At 40.2% G+C, this 19664-nt stretch overlaps 1 protein-coding gene across 3 annotated transcripts in view; it reads right to left on the bottom strand.

Annotated features, from left to right (window-relative positions):
• Positions 1 to 9239, bottom strand: part of SLAIN1 (SLAIN motif family member 1) — a 45277-nt gene extending 36038 nt beyond the window's left edge. For 2 of the 3 annotated variants that reach the window (XM_053936379.1, XM_053936380.1), the window contains exons 1-2: positions 8658 to 9205; positions 5420 to 5559 (exon numbers count right to left, since the gene is read on the bottom strand). In XM_053936379.1, coding sequence (XP_053792354.1) covers positions 5420 to 5559; positions 8658 to 9106 — 589 coding nt within the window. In that variant the 5' untranslated portion in view covers positions 9107 to 9205. Of the gene's footprint in view, positions 1 to 5419; positions 5560 to 8657 lie in introns of all 3 variants that reach the window. The other variant, XM_053936381.1, reaches the window with a different exon arrangement.
• Positions 9240 to 19664: the final 10425 nt, after the last annotated feature.

Consider the following 19664-nt stretch of genomic DNA (forward strand, 5'->3'; position numbering starts at 1 on the left):
GTACTTTTAGCATAAAGCAGTGTTGATGCTACTTCTAGTGCTTTTAGACACACACTGCATTACAGGCTTTGAACTTACATTGTGAGTATAAATTATTTTAAATAAGAATAAACTTACTGAAATCCTCACGTGAATTTTAACAGTGTTTCTAGCTGTTCAACCACTCATGATGAGATGATAATCCCAGCTCAGTAGTCAGCATGGATTAAAAAAAAACCACTCTAAAATGGGATTGGTGTCTTCTCAACTGAGGCATGATCTAACACCACCTCTCTACCTTTACAGACACTTCAGAATTCAGCTTCCCCTTGCAAGTAAAATGATAACCAGAACTCTGTTCTAAGCAAATACTTATGAGCTGCACAACAATCAATCCCCAAATATGAAATTAAACTCTTAAATAGTATGCATATTGTAATTTAATACAAAGTAGAAACCATATTGAAGAGCTGCAGTAAAAAGGCAAGAGATAACTCTGCAGTTAATCGAAAGTTAAGCGTCCGATCTTGTACACATTTATACACAAAAATAAACTAGAATTTCGTGCAACTTTTTTCATTTTTTCTAGATCATTAAACATTTTATTTATGATGGAAACAACAATCATCTGTAAGCTTCTACACATTATTACTTCCTGCTTCAAAAGCATTTTCCATAGAACTAACCTGCATTTTATATGAGCAAGAAAGCTACATGAAATTTTATTAATCCAGTTGAGTATCACGACATACATATCTGAATCATCAATGGACAGCAAATAAAATTAAACCTAAAAAAATCTACTTCAGAAGAAAAAAAAAATCTCCTTGCCCTTGTTTCAGCATGGGATCCACTTCAAGCATACAAGATAAAAAACTTTTATTCACTTTTTTTTTCCCAATAGTATTTTCTGTTTGTTTCTGGTGTTAACAGACTACAGCATAAAAATTCCCTATGACAATGGTTTTTAACAGTTGAAGTGTATTCCATATTTTAAAGACTCATTATTTCACTATGAACCCATGCAAAGTGGAAGAGAGTTAGGATAAGATAACACTGCCTCTTCCTGCATAAGCCACAAGTTACACATCCGATAAAACCTTCTGCCTGGAGTCCTACCAGCTGTAACCTACCATATTTTGGTTTTTACTTAATAGATAAAAAGAACACAGTACTATCAAAAGAAATAATTTTGTTTAGTTTCCTCCCTGTTTTTCTTCTGGGTACATTGTATGTTTGGGCATCAACTTTAATATGTAACACTGGGATTCAGCATAATAACAAATAAAATTCCTCTAATGAGAATCTTTGTCTCGTGGAATCATAAGCAATGGAGAGAAACTGCAATGGATCTGTGTTTCACAACGTATCTTGTCATCCACAGATAACGTAACAGCTTCCATCTTGAAGCACAGTAATAATTTAGGAAAGAAAACAGAGGTTACCTCTTTAAACTATAAACTACTGCAGCCAACTGCAAAACCTAGACTTCAGCTGCCTACTGTTCTTAAACATCAGAAATGGCATTTCTGAATAAGAACTCATCTAAGCCAAATTCTGAATCTAGCCAATATTTCATATTTCCCAATAAAGAAGAGCTTCCTATCTGGAAGGCTGAATAGGATGAATTACACTTTGAGGCCCTGCCTGCATAAAAGCTGAGCTCCTACAGACCGACTCCTTACTAAGCTTCTTAAGCACTTCAGTTTATCCACCTGCCTGCTCCAGAGCTTTTTCAGAAGTGAAGTTAGGCAGGGTATCTTCAGCCAGGTTGTCAGTCACCACCATCTCATCAGTTTCAGAGGGGTTATACCCATCTGCATCAGCTAGAAGTTTACGTGTCACATCTCTCTGCTCACTGAATTAATGCATGCCCCAACATCTTCAACTATTGTTAAGAAAACACAGAAGAGGCTCTACCACACCGTTAAGACTGTTAGGTGGCCCTGTTAACTTCAATTAACCTAAAAAAAAAAAATTAGACAGCAAGACTAAAATCCAAACAGCGAGCTATTTGACCCTACAATATATAGAGAGCTGCTGTAAGCATAACAAACCCAAAAGGAAAGAAAAGATAACTGATGAAGAGTAAGAAGAAAGATGAGATCCAGTCCAGCCCACAGAGATAGAACTGAAACAAACAACAAACATTACCTCAACACTGTAATTGCTCATGGAAAACAGGCACAACTCCAAGCAAAGATCCTGTGATATGAGGTTACATTAAACTTTCATCCTCCTTAAAGCTAACATGCTTAATCCACAGAAACAGGGTTTATAATAAGCCTAGTTCATTATAAACATTATAAAAGCTTTACCTACTTAGTGGTAGACCAGAAAAATGCTGAGAAGCTTGCCCAGGTTCTCAGAGTGGCTCAAAGAAGAACCACCTGCTGGAGACCACCTCTGTGCTTATAATAAACCTTAAGGATTTACGCCAAGATGAATTCTTAACTTCCACCATGAAATACTCAAAACAGTCATTTTCACTAGAAAAGAAACAAGCTGGTGAGTGCAGCAAAGTGAAAAGAAAATACCACCATTCAAGTAATTTCTGGCCTGAAAGACCAAGTAGCTGTTAGACTATTTCATTGCCTTGGAGTGCTTTGGCAGAAGTCTCTCACAAGACCTTTAGCCTTGTTATGAGATACCCTAATGCAGGGATCTTTCATATAACAAATGAAAACTTTTATGAAAATCAGGATGTAATGCAGTAAGAAAAACTCACAGGAGCAGGAATAAATGAGGGCAGGATTTAAAATCTTAGAAAGAAAATCGGAATTAGTTACAACTCAAAAAAACAAGACTGGCAAAATTTTTTTTTTTTTTTGGCTCACAGCTCTTCTCTCTGCTTTTCTCTATGCTGACTTTGCAGTCAAAAACCAGTTTTTATTGCTTTTTATTTCCATGTGCACTCTGGTGTGTGAAGAGCTGTAACAACTAAACTGGTTTAATTTTTGGCTAATGCACCATGCACTAAGCGAATTCTACCAATAAGCCATTTCAGAAATCACACCCCGGTACACTATGTTTTCTGACTACTCATTTAACAGTTCTCAAGTACTTCAGTCTTAACCATTGATTCAGAGCCAAGCAGAAGAGGCACAAGTAGATTTCAAAATTCCTTGAAAATGCCCTTGCAAGGCATATGGCTAAAAGGGGAAAATACCATTCAACTTACAAGTACAAAGTTTGAAACTTTAGTACCAGAAAGAAGAATGCCATACTTAGTGAAGTCACTTATAAAATCAGGATGGATTGATTATGTGTACATATTTATACATGTACTGACTGAGTGCCCTGCAAAACAAAACATAGGGAAGTCAGGCTACAGAAAGTTTGCTGTACTTCAAAAACCGAATTTTTAGATTCTTACAGAAGTCTCATATCTGGTTGAAAAACTAAGGAATAAATCAATATAGTGAAATCAACTCCTAAAAATTTAAGAGTGAGAAGGATGATGTTTTATTATTATGTATTACTTACAAAGGTACAGGTGCTATAAGAAAATAGTTAGAAATATAAGTGTTAATCAAGTCTTAACTGAATTATTAATTAAAGCAATTTTACCAAAGAATTGCTGCAGTATAAATACAAGTCTATTCACTCCTTGAACATACTGCTCCCATAATAGGTTTTATTTATGGCATATAATTTCTCAGAAACTTTTTACAGAGATCAGGAAATTCATGAGCCAATCGCCACGAGCAGAACATATGGATCAGAGTAACTCATTGTCAACATAACTCGGTGACATAAGTCATTTGCTGTGACTTCTGCAGAGAGAGATACTGAACTGCTAACCATAGAGTGATTTCAATTTGAAACCTTTATTGTCTATTCAATTTAAATAAATCCTTTTAAGGGGAAAAAATAGGTCATGCAGTCCTTTTGCTTGTTTCTACACTGACATTACAGGCTTGACTCAGTTGTCCATACTCAGGTGTGCCTGGCTACCTGAGAGGCCCTTGGGGAGGCCAAGGGATCATTAAAGGACAGTAAAAGCACAGGACCTTAGGAAGGTCTGCATCTTGTCCTGAACAGAAAACAGGGTAACAGGCCATCTCAAAGGGCACTAGTTACCTATGTGGGGCAATCTGAACACAGCTTCTACACCAGACTGCACTCTATTGTTGGATGCCCAAACCCACACAGAGCACGTTCAGGTAAGCATGTGGGGTTGAGTGCCAAGCACCCACTACTGTCAGGGGACTCTAGAGAGCTACTAAATTCATTCTACAGTCAACACCTAAATCTTGTCACATGAGCAGCTCCCCTGATTCCTCTGACTCTACACACAAATCTTCCATTGATAGTCAAACATGACACTCAGCTCACCCTACAGACACCTGAACCCAGATACCCAATTAACAAGCCAAAGTCCACCCTAAAACTAGATGGGATGATTACCAATATAGGAACCACAGCTTGGCCCAAGTAACTTGAGGCAAGTAGGCTCAACTAAGTATTTCTAGATCAATAATCACTGTAGCATCTTTCATCATCAATGTGAAGAGGCCAGTGCTGCCTTCAGAGCCTGATTCAGTTAAACACTTGATTTTGGATAAAACTTATCCAAGCTACCCATATCCTCCAAAGCGTACAGGAACACACTAAATTTCTCCTAATGATGGCTACAGCTAACTTATACAGCCATATGTTCATGCTGTCATTACCTTTATTCCTTCTTCTGTCATGTTCGTGTATTGTTCATTTTCTTCTTTCCTAGTGAGTTATAAACCTTAATATCCTCCCTTAATCACCTTCTTCAACTACACTTAATACAATCTTAATGAGACCCCAGATGGTAAGAAAGTAAGAAAAGTGCTGCTGGGTATTTATTTAAAATAAAAGTCAGAGCACACAGAGAACTCTGTAAGTTCACCAGCACTGATCAGCCATCAGATGGATTCCAGTACCTGAGATCACCAAGAGGCCAACAAAACAGCACTACAATCAAGTTACAGCTCTTCTTGGTGGGTGCTGTACTTAGCAAAGTTCTGACGCTGCACCAGATGTTGACAAATATGTCTTTAAAGATTTATACCCCCATGATAATTCTGACTTTATAAAAAATGAAAAGCACCTTTTTTCAAACCTCAACAGATATACCAACAGTGAAGTTAGCATCAATATTTCTTTGTCAGGAGATCCTCTATTTTAAGCCCTGGACACAAACTGACAAGTTAGAACAACAAGTTGTGCAGGAGAAAAGATGGATAACAAAGGAGGCAAATACTTTAAAAACTGCATGATCAGAAACGAAAAAATTCAATCATTTGTCAGCATTTATGTAATGAAGGAAGACTTGCATACATATGAAGAAACTCCACATCTGCCATGTGTGAAGCCTGCTAAATTGTGAAAACCCCAAAGAGGAGTGAAACACCAGACCAAAAATGCCAACCTTCTAATAACGAAATTAACACAGTAAGATTACCTTGCTCCAATCTAAAGCATAGGGAACGTTTTGCAGCTTCTATCTCAGGAGTTGGATGATCCAGAACACGTCTGCACCACTGCAGAGGACTCAGTGATTTCTCTTGAGGAGTGTGAGACTTGGTAGGCAAGACGTACAACCTTAACCAAAACACACAGAAGTATCAGCAAGATACGCAATACTGCAAAGTTTGTTTTTGTATGCTCACTTTCCTATTATATCACTAATAATTTATAACATCCAAAGCCCTGCAAGAGGATATCAATAAAAAGAAAAATATCCTGAAGTAGAAGAGTTTACATCAGTTTTCTTTCTTCCCTCCTCAGAAAAAAAGGTGATAAAATATCAACTCTACAGCTCCAGCATGTCCAAACAAAGTTCAAGTAGATTTCACATTAAAATCTCCTATCTAATCACTACCATTGTCTGAATTTCAGCACTGCCCAAAGTTCAGATGTATCAGGTGCTGTACAAACACCAAAAGTGCTCTTGCTTTTCCCTATATTTATATTTACTGGAGATTTATATAATTTCAGCATCTGATTTTATCTTCACACAGATGACCCAGATGTTGTTCAAGTCATATTTGTAATCATTAAAAACCATTTGATGAGGAACACTGAAAATCTATTTTCAATCTTCAACACCAGCAGAAAAGGAAGAAAAAAAAGCACACATGCAAAAAAACGTAGTGTATGTGCATTATTCTGAGACAAGAGTTGGCAACTGATCAGTTGCACATTAGGAAACCAGGTTTCAAAGCAGATTTCATGGGACAATTCTTGAGGCTGAGATCTAGGTTGCTGCTGTCACCCTGGCAGATTAGCAGGCACAGCAGATGCAAACTCACCTGGGAGCGTGCTTATCTTCCAGGGAGCAAATTATTCTTGTCTGCTGGACAAGACTGACTCACAGCTCCCTGTCCCAGCCACCTCCAAGACATGAGGCTAGGGACACCCAGAGCCAGATTCTCAAGGCACCAGAAGAACACCCAGCACTCTTTAAAAGGATCTGGCCTGTACAAAGGGGGAGTGAAAGGCGAGACCAAAAACTAAACCCTCAAGGGGTCACTAACAGGCAGCAGCAGCCTTTCACCTTCACAGTTTTGGCTCAAGAGCTACCCAAGACCCAGCAGAGCACCCCTTCTCCAGCATCTGCTCCATGGAGTTCTTTGCCTTTGAAGTCAATCAGCACTGTCTGTCCAGTTCACAAGGAACAAATATCCCCACTGCGATTGCTATCTCTCTCTCTTGGCAATCCCAGCAGAGATCAGCTATTGAATTGCTCTGAGGAGAGGACTCATTTCCCCAGACTTCCTGCAGTGCCTGACCACACGTTTAAAAAAAATGACAAAAACCAAAAAGCAAAGCAATGAAAAGCTTTCAGGTTTCCTGTTAACCTGCAGAAGTGCCTCAAAAGCTAAACATCTGACTGATGATCAGACCTTCCTGTAAAAAGCTGAACATTACAAAGTAGTCTGACAAGTTTGGTTGGTTTTGGGGTTTTTTGTAACTTCAGTCAAAAATAAAAAACAAAACAAGACAAAAAGCAAGCAAAACACAAAACATCAAAGGTACTTAAGGCCTAAAATTACTAATCAAGAACTAGGATAGGCATTGAAAGCTTTGGCTTTCCAGGAAGCAGTTTGCTTTAAAGACTGAGATTACAAAAAAGCCCCAAGCAACTGGCATCACATGCCTGACCTTTCATGGACAATGACAGATTTATCCTTGAACTAAAAACATTTAACAACTAAAACAACTCACTCCTAGCGCAAAAGGTTTATTAATAAATCCCTGTCATTAAATTCTGCCTGTAGACACATACATATGTGACATAAAGGTAAGTTCTGGCACCCAAATCTAGGACTGCTTCCAGGAAGGAAATCAAATTGGAAATTTCACTATGGCACGTAATGCAACAATGACTGACAACCACCTTAAAATGTAAACAGGGAAAACATTTTGTTTAAAAAGACATTATAAAACAAATTTAATATTCCTTAATGCTTGGAAAGCTAGAAGTTAGAACCAATATAAAATTTGATTTAAGTCTGGACTGACAAGCCCAAACCAGCCCTGCACAGACTAACTACACACACATTGAAGCAACACTGACAAAAAATTCCACACAATTTGTACATGATTCTCAAAAGCCATTTTCAGAAACACGATATTGTGTACCATGAACAACCATCAGAAACATTTCTGACATTTAGATTAATTTTTGAACATTTTATCTCTGACCAAAATCCAGGATATTTGAACACAGCTTCCTTACACTACAATTTATTCTCATCTGACATTAACTTATAGCTTAATTCAAAAACTAACTTCATGAAAAGGAGAGCTACATAGAAGCTTAGACAGATACTCTAAAACTTATTTAAATAAAGGTGATCTATATATTGCTATTGACACTTGAAAACAAATTGAGGATCAATGACGTTCCACATGGTTACACAGTCAAGACAGTATTCCATCACTGTCCCTGCGATATTCACCCACGGTGCTGAAACAGGTTTTGAGGCATTAGCTTTGCTGATCTACTTATATCTCTACCTTGCCGTCTCCCCTTCTGTTTCTTTTTACGGGAGCGTAACCATTCCAGGTTACACAGGTTAACAAGTCCAGGTCGATTTCATTTTTTGCTCTATCCATTTGCCGTTCATTTCCAATTTATCCCATTTACTAGCACCCTGCTGTGCCTTTTGGAGCTACATGGGCGTGTAAGACACACAATTTAGATCAACGTCTAAAAGACAAAAGCCCTCCCAAATCCCTGAAGATGGGAGACAATTTGGTAGAGATTTTAGGATGAGGAGGCAGCGCTGCTCAGATCAAGGCTTTCCCGGAACGAAATTCCGCTATTCTTAATTCCTTATGTAAACACGAGGCTGAAACTAGGCTGAGATCGGAACGATATTCCTCGGGGTGAAAAACGAGCTCTGCTCCCCACGGAGGGCGCGACGCCGCGGGCGAGCCGGGTGGTGAAGCCCCGACCTAAGCCGCGTCCCGTACACGGGCCCTTCCCTCGGAAGGGCGGCACGGTTTGTAGGGGGGATGGAGAGGAGGGGAGAGAAAAAAAAAAAAAAAAAAAAAGAGCAGATTTCAGCGTAAGAGGGGAGAGCAAGTGGATTTGGGGGCTAATGCTAATCAGAGCCGGGAGACCGCTGCGCGAGGCCCGGCCGGCGAGCACACCCGGGCCGGGGAGCAGGGCAGGGCCGAGCCGCATATACCATGTATCCTCGTCCTCTCCGCAGCCGTCCTCCAGCTCCAGCACGGCCACCTCGTCCAGCACCGTGGCCGCCGCCCCCGTACCGCCGTCGCCTTCTTGCCCGCCGCCAGCGGCCGGCGGCCCAGGCGAGGGCTTGAAGTAGGCGAGGGGCTCCAGCGGGCACAGCAGGGTGGGCACCGAGCTGGGTACGCAGGGCGGGCTCGCGGCGGGGGGGCTGGCGGGGCGCAGCCCGCCCGGGGCCGGCGGCGGGGCCAGCAGCAGGTGTGGGCTGGGCGGGCCGGTGGCCACCGCGGCGGCGGCGGCGCGGCTCCGGAGCTGCTCGTTCTGCTTCTCCAGCTTCCGCACCAGCTCCTGCAGCTTCTTCACCTCCAGCTCGGCGCTGACGGCAGAGCCGGCGCCGCTCCCCTTCACCTCCGCCATCATCGCCGGCTTCAGCAAGGCAGCCTCCATCCTGCCGGCCCGCTGCCGCCGCCGGCACCTGCTCCGCCGCGCCGCCGGAGGGCAGCGCCCGGCCCCCGGGGGAGGCGGGAGCGCCGGGGAGCGCCGCTCGCAGCGCCGGGGTCCGGCCCTGCGCCGCTGTGCCGCCCGGGCGACCCCGCTCCGCCGCTCCTGCGCCTCCCGTTAACGGCGGCGCGGGCGGGATCCCCTCCCACTCCGGCAGCCCGAGCGCCGCGCACACGCACTCGGCAGGAACAAAGAGCCGCCCGGCGCCTCCGCCATCCAGCCCCGGGGAAGGGGGGCACGGACCACCTCCGAGGGGAGCCCTGGCTGTTTAAAGAAAAGTGCCTTTCCCCCCCTGCACCCCACCGCGTCTCGCCCCGCCTCGCCCGCGGGCTGGATGCGGCCCAGGGCGCCGAACCTCTCGTGAGCCGTGTAATTAGAGCCTGGTGGTGTCAGGGTTGTAATTATGCAGATTGAGAGTGTGAGGGGAATGGGAATCACAAATAAAGGCTTTGTTGGGCTTGAAAGGAGGTAATTCAGCCAAAAGCCGCCGTTTGTAGGTTTGAAACATGCTGATTCTGGGAGTTTTGGCGTAAAGCGAGGACAGTGACGAGTGTTTGAAGTTGCATTGGTGGTAAAGCAAAGACTGAACCGAGCATTGCTGAGAGCTACGTAACTATATATTGGTTACGTATAGGAGAGCTCCTGAGGTGAAAGATGCCCTCGGATTGAAATGTCTTTCTTAACACAATCCAAATACATAGGTGGGCTTGTAGGTTGCAAATCTTTGAGAGAGAAATAAGTAATGTCACTTACAGTAGTGGTTTTGCGTTGTCTTGCATTGCCCATCACTGTTAGAAGCCATTGCTTGTGTCCCTTGTGTCGCCTAGGAGGTGAGCAGAGATTCAGTGTTGCCCAAAGCAGCTTAGGCATCACACAATCCTCATTCAGTTCATTTCCTCTGGCTACAGCTTTAGGGGACAACCTTCTAAGTCACAGTCCTAAGTCTCCTACAGCTCTGATACGAAATCAAGAACCAATCTCATGAAGTCAGGGCAGGTTTAGATTAGATATTATAGAATAATTCTTCACCAAAAGTGTCATCAAGCATTAGAACAGAGTGCCCAGTGAAGTGGTTGAGTCACCATCCTGCAAGTATTTAAAAGATGTGTAGATGTGGCACATGGTTTAGCGAGGAGTTGGCAGTGCTGGGTTAACAGACTCAGTGACCTTTGATGTCTTTGCCAGCCTAAATGATTCTGTGAGTCTAAGTGTTGTAAGTTGCTCAGCTACCCACTAAAAATAGCTATTGGTCAGTCACTATCCAGTTCTTGAACATCAGCTTTAGGCAGAGCAGTAGCACTGTCAGCCACTGCTGCCTTCACCTCGCTTTGTTGCTGTCTCAGGTTTCTGGTATGAGGAGGAACAGACATTGACTCTGTTCAGGGCATAAGTCAACTTTGAAATCATCCAACCTGTCACAATCCTGTCTCTTTTGTTTATAATCTGGAAACTTTCTTCTACATGTGCACAGGACAACACCACTATTGTTTGTCAGTCTTTTAAGCACTCTTGCAGTATAGATGACAACCAGTCCTATAAGAATGACTAGAAAGGAAGCTAGAGTGGAGCACAAAGCATTGACTTCCAGATGATATAACTTCTATCAGAGTAAAGAGAGAGTAAATACAGCCCCCAGTGTACTACTATGCAACCAGATAACATTTAACCCAAAACTTTGGTTGTGTCTTCTCTGTCCCTTTGGAAGAAAGAAGGGAGAAAATGTTGAGAGCGTAAAAACCATCTGGCTCCATTTCTGCCATGTTTTATTAGAATGAGTAACAGAATCCAATTTTCACTACTACAGATAGCTGTAATCTTTATTCCCACAAGGAAAAGGAGAATTGAGCTTCCACATGTTTAGTCCCAGGCAAAATGTGTATCTCTCAGTTTGTTATCACTAATAATAGTACTAACCTTAATTCTTAGAAGTACATTGATAAGATTGCAAAATTATATAAAAAGATGAATTGGTAGCATATGTAATATTGAGTTTATTATACATCACTAGTTTACAATGAAAAAAAAAAAAAGCCAAGAAGAAGTTTATTATAATATCAGTGCTGGAGGATGCAGTGCGGCAGTAGAGGTGCAGTTATATATCATAACATTTTTTCACTGAAAGAGTAGTTAGGCATTGCAATAAGTCGCCCATGTGGGTGGTGGAACCACTGTCTCTGGAAGCATTCAAGAGGTGTCTGGATGTGGCATTTGGGGATATGGTTCAGGGGTGATTATAGTGGTGCCAGGTTGATGGTTGGACTAGATGATCTTGAAGGTGTCTTCCAACTTTGATGATTCCCTGAAATACTCAAAAGAGATTCAAAAGGGAGGATTTTTTTTTTTTTTTTATTTGAACCAAGGATGCAAAGTCTTTTAGTCTTGAACCAAGGACCAGCAAAAAAACCCAATAAATGGGTATCTGAAATTTTCAGTTGTCAGAACAGGAACATGATGGTGTGGTCTGGCTATTGCATCACTAAAAATATCTTGGTGCAGAAACCAGTTTGGAGCTGTTCGGAGATACATCAGGGGACACATTTGAAGACAGGGTAGAGCATGTAGCATCATAGTTCAGGATCTTAAGAGTCACTATGGGAATGCTTGTCCTCAATTATGAGTACAAACAGTTAACAATTTTCAAATGCCCTCTACTGTTTGTGCCACCTACATAAATGTTGCTTGCAGGCATTCATTTCAGAACTCAGTTGCTGAAGAGAAAAAGCTTAGGACTCAGTGTCATGCCCTAGCATGGGTACAAATACATCTTTTCCAGACAGATGCATTGATCAGAGACATCATATCACCAAGAAAATGGTCCAGAGCTTGGCTCCTCCTTGACTGGGACTTCTTAAGTGAGATACCCAGTAGTATGGGTAGAAAGCAGCTTGAAGTTGTGCATATTTCAACTACCATGCTCACAGTCAGTGTGAGAGACTGTCTTTTTCAGGCATTTCCTGTGCAAATGGATTTAGTAAAGGATAAAAATGCTTTTCACTGTGTTGTATTTGTTACTCTATTTTAAGTGTACTTGTAATTTCACTAACACATAATTCCACTAATAACATAGCTTCACACAGAGGTGCTGGCAGATAAAATGTATGTTGATAAATACACTGTCCCATGGTTTTCAGGTTGATCAGTTTGAATACTGCGAAGATGATTTGAACATCTTAGTCATTGAAATAGTTAACCTAATTGTTTGGGTTTTTAAACATAAATTACTCTCCTCCCAATATTGACATTACTAATAAATTGTTAATGAGTTCCATTCAGTATGCCAGCAATAGACGATGAGTTTGATAAACCCAGAACTTTATCAGCACTTTACAAACCACACTAAAGGCTTGATGGTTCCATTCTTTTTTTAAGGCATCAATAAAATTGTCTAACACCAATCCCAAACATCCTAATGTGCCCATGAAACCTGTTACTCCCGGACTTGAGAAATTATATGCCCTAAATCAGTAGAAATCTGCTATAGAATGCTACTTGCACAGTATCCTACGGTAGGAATTTCTGAATCAGTGTAGTTACTAATAGGCTGTCGATGCAGAGAACAAAGAAGCAGGAAGTCCGCAAATCCCATCTGCTCTTTTCTGGTAATAAGCTTGTTGCTTTATGCTGCAATAGCTGCAGGCTGGATCTGCCTTTCAGGCAAGCCAGTAAAGAATTAATTGCTGTAATCCGGTCTGGGCTATACAAAAAATGTGTGACAATAAGGTCAGAGCATGGACAGCAAACTCCAAGTCGCGTGAGATTATTTTAAAGTGCAGTTCCAGTCTGAAAAATTACTGTGAAAGTAGTTTTATAAAAATAGAGCCACTATCATGCCAGCAGAAGTCCATCCTATCCAGTATTCTGCCTTTAGCAAGGGCTGTTAGTAGCTTTGTAAGGAAAATATCTCAGAAACAAGAAAAATATTGAGGGATATTTTCCCTCTTTCAAAAGTCATTGAATCAGGACATCTGGATCATTTAATTTTGATAGCAACCAATGTGCAATAATATTCCATTTGCTGAAACCCATTTTTAAGCCATTTAAACATTAGAGCTCTACAACCCCCTGTGGCAATTAGAGCTGCAATTTAATAATGTATTGTTAGGAAAACTACTTCTTATTATCTACTTTAAATCTGCTGCTTAGTAATTTGATTGGGTGCCCCTTAGTTCTGGTTTTCTGAGAAAGACAGAATGATTAATCATTCACTATTCAGCTTCTCTTTGTCATTCATGACTGTATAAAATTTAGATACTTCTCTTCCCAGCTGACAAGCCCTAATTTATATAGCCTTATCCCCACAGAAGTCAGGCTAAGTCTCCCTTTGTTTCCTGTCTCACTCCATAATGAAAACGGATTTTTCTATCTCATTGGTTTTTTTCTGTTCTCACTTCTTGTTTTCTTATAAAGCCAAATGTTCTCAGTTAAAGAAATCAGCTTAACCAAAAGCATATTGCCTTCTCCAGAGACACTCATATATTCATGAGCATGCTCTGCTTTAAAAAATCTGTGCAGACTCTCCTCCAATATATCATACATATCCCTAGCTTCTGTATGCTGTCATTTATTCCAATTTGTACAGATTGGCTTGATAAAAAAAATAAGACTAAATGAAATTTAGTTCCCCAGAGCAGTTTTCTTGGTTTTTTCAAGGCTGATGTCCTAGCTAATGCTTCCAATGTATTTGGCACCATGCCTGTTTTGAACGGTCGGGTAAATGTTTGTGAGAAGCTCAACAATGTCACACTTGAGCTTCCATGGAGGTTTTACATGGATACTACCTAGACCTAGCAATTTGTTATTGTTAAATTTGTACATTTACTCTGCATTATTTGAGCAATTAAACACTTTATCCTAAAGTTACAGCATGGATTCCTCATTCTCAGTGTCTCTTTCAAACATTTTGACTTCCTAGCTGTTGCTAATTTCATGCTAATTGACTTTCTCTTTTTTTATACTGTTTCCTTCTCTGAATTACCATGGTTCCTCCAGGCTTTTTCCTTATTTAATTAATATTAAATTGAAGTACATTGTAATCACCATTAGAATGGATTTACTATAAGAACAAATACAAAATTTCATCATTTCAGTGAGCTCAAATTACTCCAGTGCTTATGGTATCCAAAGATACTGTCTGTGAATTAAACTTTGGGTCTGCTAGTTTGTAGATCCATCTAGACGGAATTATCCATGACAGCTCTTGTTCAAGGGGTTGTTATTTGATTGTTATCAAATCACTCCGAATTTCAAATGCTTTAGACCCTCCTCCCTCCCATCCCTTCTGTATATTATAAACTGAAAGCATCAGGCTGAATCTTGCAAATCAGGATGGGTTTCTTTCTAATGATCTTCACCGATAACAAAGACTAATTAGACTTTCAAAGAAGTTTGAATATTTACATTGTCTCCAGTATACAAGTATATTGGAAAGTATAATTTGGTTTACCGCTGATGAATAAGAAAGAGAAGGTTGAGGGGGAGATGTTGTGTTCAAGGTTGTTAATAAATGAGCTGATAATCTAAAAGTAAAGCTTTTGAAACACTGTTTGAGTGTGAAGATCATAATGACAGAAATACAGCTTCTCTTCAGGAGGCTAAAAATTCATTAAACACCTTTTGCCAGGACTCCAGATTTCAGCTTGGTTTATCTTCAGGGAACAGTGGCAGTTGATTCAGGAAAAATGCCTTATTTCCTGATAACAGGAATATGGAATCATCTAATCCTGGTTATGATTTTTTTTTCTTTTTATTAATCTTCTGTCATCTTTACTTTTTGTCTATTTGCATATAGTTGGGGAAAGAGATTAAAGAAATTCATCAACTTTGCAAAAAAGTGAAAAAAATTACTATCCATGTTATCAAGTCCATCATGTAGATACATAAGTGATTTTTACAGTGTGCAAAATGTTAGTAAGTATAGGCCAACAGTCTCAAGACTTTATGATGCTGCAAAGTGGTTTAGAAGTTATCATCTTAAAAAAATAAACAGCAATGTGCTTAGCATTGGTTATGTGATGTATGTGGGAAAAAAATTAAATAATACAAAAAACCTTCAGTCCAGCAGCAATTGTGTTTGAGAAGGCATATCTGAGTGGCACCATGTCAAAAGAGTATGGAAAATTTGCAGTTGCTTGAAAGGCTTTTCTTGTGTCAAAATGGGTGTGTTAGCTTTTCAGATAGGGAGGGAATGGTTGAAAAAAATAAGTACCTGAACTTTCATCCAAATTCAGTTTGGTCAAGCAAGAATCTTTGCTGACTATCCTGAAAAGCCCATGTAATTTATTTTTATCATTTATTTTTTACTGTCAGATGGGGTAGGAAAAAAAGCCTGTGAAAATAGTGTGTAAAAGCTTGCATGTAAAAACTTGTCCTTGCACTATCTGTAACCCACTGAATCACAAAAGATACAATAAAATGACAAAGATACCAAGAGGGTAATTTAGGTACAGTTAGAAAACTTACACCCAAACTTTTTTTTTTCTGGACCCACTGTTCCATAAACTGTATAACTTTCAGAGTACTTGAGATCTTTGCTGCAACATCACTAGACTGGCATAAAACCCCTTGCCCTTCCTCCTGCCATGCCAGAACTCCTGGGTGTGGGTAGTGATGGATCTATCACAGGTGGTGATGGATCTATCAGTCTTACTCCCTCTGGGTCCCTTTTGTCCATCGTGGAGATGTGCAATCAGTGCTGGACACAGTTCCAGGGCTGGGGGGGAGCTGGTCTAGAATCAGCCCTTTCTGGGACAGTCTGGAAATAGAAGAAATGCAGTACAGCAAAAGTATTCCATGAGTAAGTTCACTAGATTGATGAAGGGTGTATGAATTGTGTTATTACTAAAGGAGTGTATTCTTATTACCTAGATCTTTCCCTTGTGTTTGCTCCATTTTCATTATGAGAAGCAAAGTCCCTGCTATCTTCACTCCCTGTTTCATTTCTGTTTCTACTGAGGAGATTCTGATTCTGAATTAGAAGGCAGGGGAGTTTTTAAATAGTCCTGGTGATCTCCAAATTAAAACCCAGAAACCACAGTTCTCAAATCATGTGCCCTCCTCTGACTGGGTATCTGGGATGTCTCTCACTAGAGTCGAAGAGGCAGAAAAAAAACATTGCTGCTTCCTGGCTTTCATCCTTCAGCTTTCCACAGATGTCAGGCATGTCAGAACTGCTATGTTTGCTCCCAGACGGAATTTTACTGTGAGAAAACTAGTGTTTTGTTCAAAAGGCTTTCCTGTTACTTTCATATATGTCACTTGGGCAAATGGATAAAGTCAATGCTCAAATGCATTCTCAATTGTCAAAACAGGTAAAAACAGTGTTCAAATGCATTATCAGTCACATATTTCTGTAGATTTCCCAAATATTGTTTAACTATTTGGCTATTTGAAATTACAGTGCTACAAATATGGTTAGCTGATTCTCATTCTTAATTACAAGATTTGAACTACATACAGGGATAATATAATTCAAAGTTCCGTAGGTGGAGACTCCCTGGAGAAACCAGAAGATATGAAGACAGACCAATCTTTACTGCAATATTCGTCTTACAGTCAAGGTTTACTATTAATTTCAATGGCAGCATTATTTACAACAATAGTACTATTAAAATTCTTTAATTTACTTATTTGCATAATGCTTTAATCTTTTTCATAATGTTTTCTCTCTTTTCTGCTTCATTTAGTATTTAAACATTTGCAAAAATGGCTTGGATGCCAGAAGTTTGTCCTTTCTTTCCAGAATTGAGTGTGTCTTCTTTTTTTCCTGAGTAAGTTTTAAAATGTTGGCTGCCAATTGTTTTGACCACAATAGCTGTCTGAGCTCGCTAAACAGATGTCTGATGACTGCACAGCAATGTCAAGACTCAGACAAGGGCTTTTGGCATGATTATATTCAGATATTGATTCTAACAGGACCAAACCAGTCACTTTTAAGTCCTGGCACAGCCTACAATGCTGTAGCTGTCAATTTATACCTGACACAGTTATAAAAACCCCATGAAAAAATACTCAATTTCCAAGCAGCTTTCTTGGAAAGGGAGGTAAACTCTGAATTTTTCTTGGGTCATTCATACAGGTGCAGCAGTACCACCCAGAGGCCACTGCTGTGCTGGATACTGCACAAACTGGAGAGAGTTCCTGCCCAAAAGGGCTCAGAGGCTGGAAAGGCAAAGAAAATACTAAGGCTTAGAAGAGATTATCATATAAAGATGTATTTGTAATAGTCTTCAGATGAAACTCCCCAAAATTTCATTCTCTCACTGTCCTACTCAAGCCAAATCTGAATGTAGACAGTCCCTCTAATCTTTGACACTGCTTTTCATTCTTAATTAGACCACTTGGATGAGATGATGAAATTCCAGGATTTGGTCTTTGCTACCAAGACAATGTATTTTTTGTTCAGGAGTCATTCCTGAGTTATCAATAAGCATATAATGAATAAGCAGTGTGGCTATCCAGTGGAACATGGGCCATAAGGATCCAGCCTGTTCTGGGCAGGGAATGTGGCAAAAAGACTACCAGGAACATCTTGTTTATTCCACATACCCGCATCTGTTACACAACCTGCTTAGGTATGTTGGGGGAGACATTGAACTTGGCACTCCCATTTTCTGGGCCCTGTTCCTCTGTTCAGAGAACATCATCTCCATGGTTTTAAAAGGTGGTAGTTATTGAGGTGTTCAAGAAGGTCTCATTTTAGCAGATTGTGCCAAACATATTTGAGAATATGTGCAGATTCTTCTCTCTGAAATGCAAGGAATGTTTGTAAGTCCTAGTTTTGCTGATGATATTAGAGTTGAGTTGCTCAGACCAGGCAAAGCACAAAACAGAAGAGGAGGCCTTTGAAGTCAAAGAAGGACCTTATCAGTTTAAGAACTCAGTTTTTCTGCATCAATTAAGCAGCTAAACAGAGCTATTTTTGTCAACAATTTCAGACATCGGCACATCAAACCTACCTATGTATTTACTCTCTTTATCCTTTGTCTTTATGGAATGATGGATGTCTCTGCTGCTGTGAAGAAAAAAGAGGTGTTGTGCAGCAGAAGGAAGAAAAAGAGGCATTTCTCCCTTGTACTCTGGCATCAACTAGTCTGAAAGCTGAAATCACCTCCTGATGTAATAGAGTAGCTACAATGAGCAATGTTCACGTATGATCAGAGAGCAAAACCAACCAAGAAAGTGGGTACTTTTCATTCTAAACAATGAGATTATATAAAAACATCAAGTATCAAGGAAGGCAAGCAGAGTAGCAGAGTTCTGACCTCATCATTGCGAGTAAATAAACTGAACACCTGGAGCTATCCCAACACTATACACATCCCTATATGAGGAAGCAAGGAATAGAGGTGACCTACGGAATAAATGCGAGATCCATTTGATGTTCTTTACAAGCCTAGTTAAGGAGACTCTGTGAAGTAACAGAGAGTATGTCTTACCAAACTGACACTGATCTTTATTTCAAGAGGAAGAGGATGAGGGGACGGTGTTACAGATGTTTATCACTCTGTGTCAAGCACTGATAGGAAGGGATGCTATGCCTGAGTTTTCTGTGGGAACCTACACAGGATACAACAGAATATATTAACACAGCAAAGATGTTCTTATGACATTCCTTGTTCTTGTAAGTATCAGTAGTTTTGAAGCAATCTACATATTTAAATGCATCAATATGCATTATATGCATTATTTCACTCCTTTCCTCTGATTGCTTGATTCCCCTCCCCATAGAGCAATGCACCAGCATTGTAAAATAAAGTATCCATTACACACAGAAAAAATGGGCCTGATGAATCACAACCCCCCACATAATTTAGTACATCATCTCTCAATAAAGCTTTTCAGTCTAATTTAATGCATTATTGAAGATAACACGTTCATTAAAACAGCTGCCAGCAAACTCTTCATTTGGATTGTTTCATGGAAGGATTAGTCAAAGGGAAATGAAACACCACAGGCTAATGATATCCAAAAGGGACAAAAAACATTTAAGTTTTGATACATTGGTATTGAGATGTTAATATGATTTCTCTTAATGAGTACTGCTCTGCCAGATATGGTAAATCACAAACCTGGTGTTTCTTCTTAGCCAACTTATAACATACAATAAAAAGTAACAAAAAAACCCACATGGCAAAATTACCAGGACTGTTCAGTGAGGATGACTTAATGAGCACAGAATTATTATTTATTGTTTCTTATTGCTACTTCTCTGTCAGTGAGCGTGGTCTCTGGGGGAGTGAACTGAAATCTCTCATCCCCCTCAAACACTAGGAAGTCCTAGATTCTAATGTGCTGACTCAAATGAATGTCTAATATCTTCCATTGTAACCGGGCTTTAGCAGTAAGTGTTGGTCTCTCAACAGGACCAAATTTGTGACATTAAAATTTTGCCAGTACTTTTTTAACTCCATTGTGCAAATCATTGTTTACTGGTAAAGCACAGAGTTTTAACAATTATAGTTTAACTAGGACATGTCATCAGCAAGAGACACACACCAGAAAAAAA

Source organism: Vidua chalybeata, chromosome 2, assembly GCF_026979565.1.
Source record: "Vidua chalybeata isolate OUT-0048 chromosome 2, bVidCha1 merged haplotype, whole genome shotgun sequence".
Classification (NCBI taxonomy): domain Eukaryota; kingdom Metazoa; phylum Chordata; class Aves; order Passeriformes; family Viduidae; genus Vidua; species Vidua chalybeata.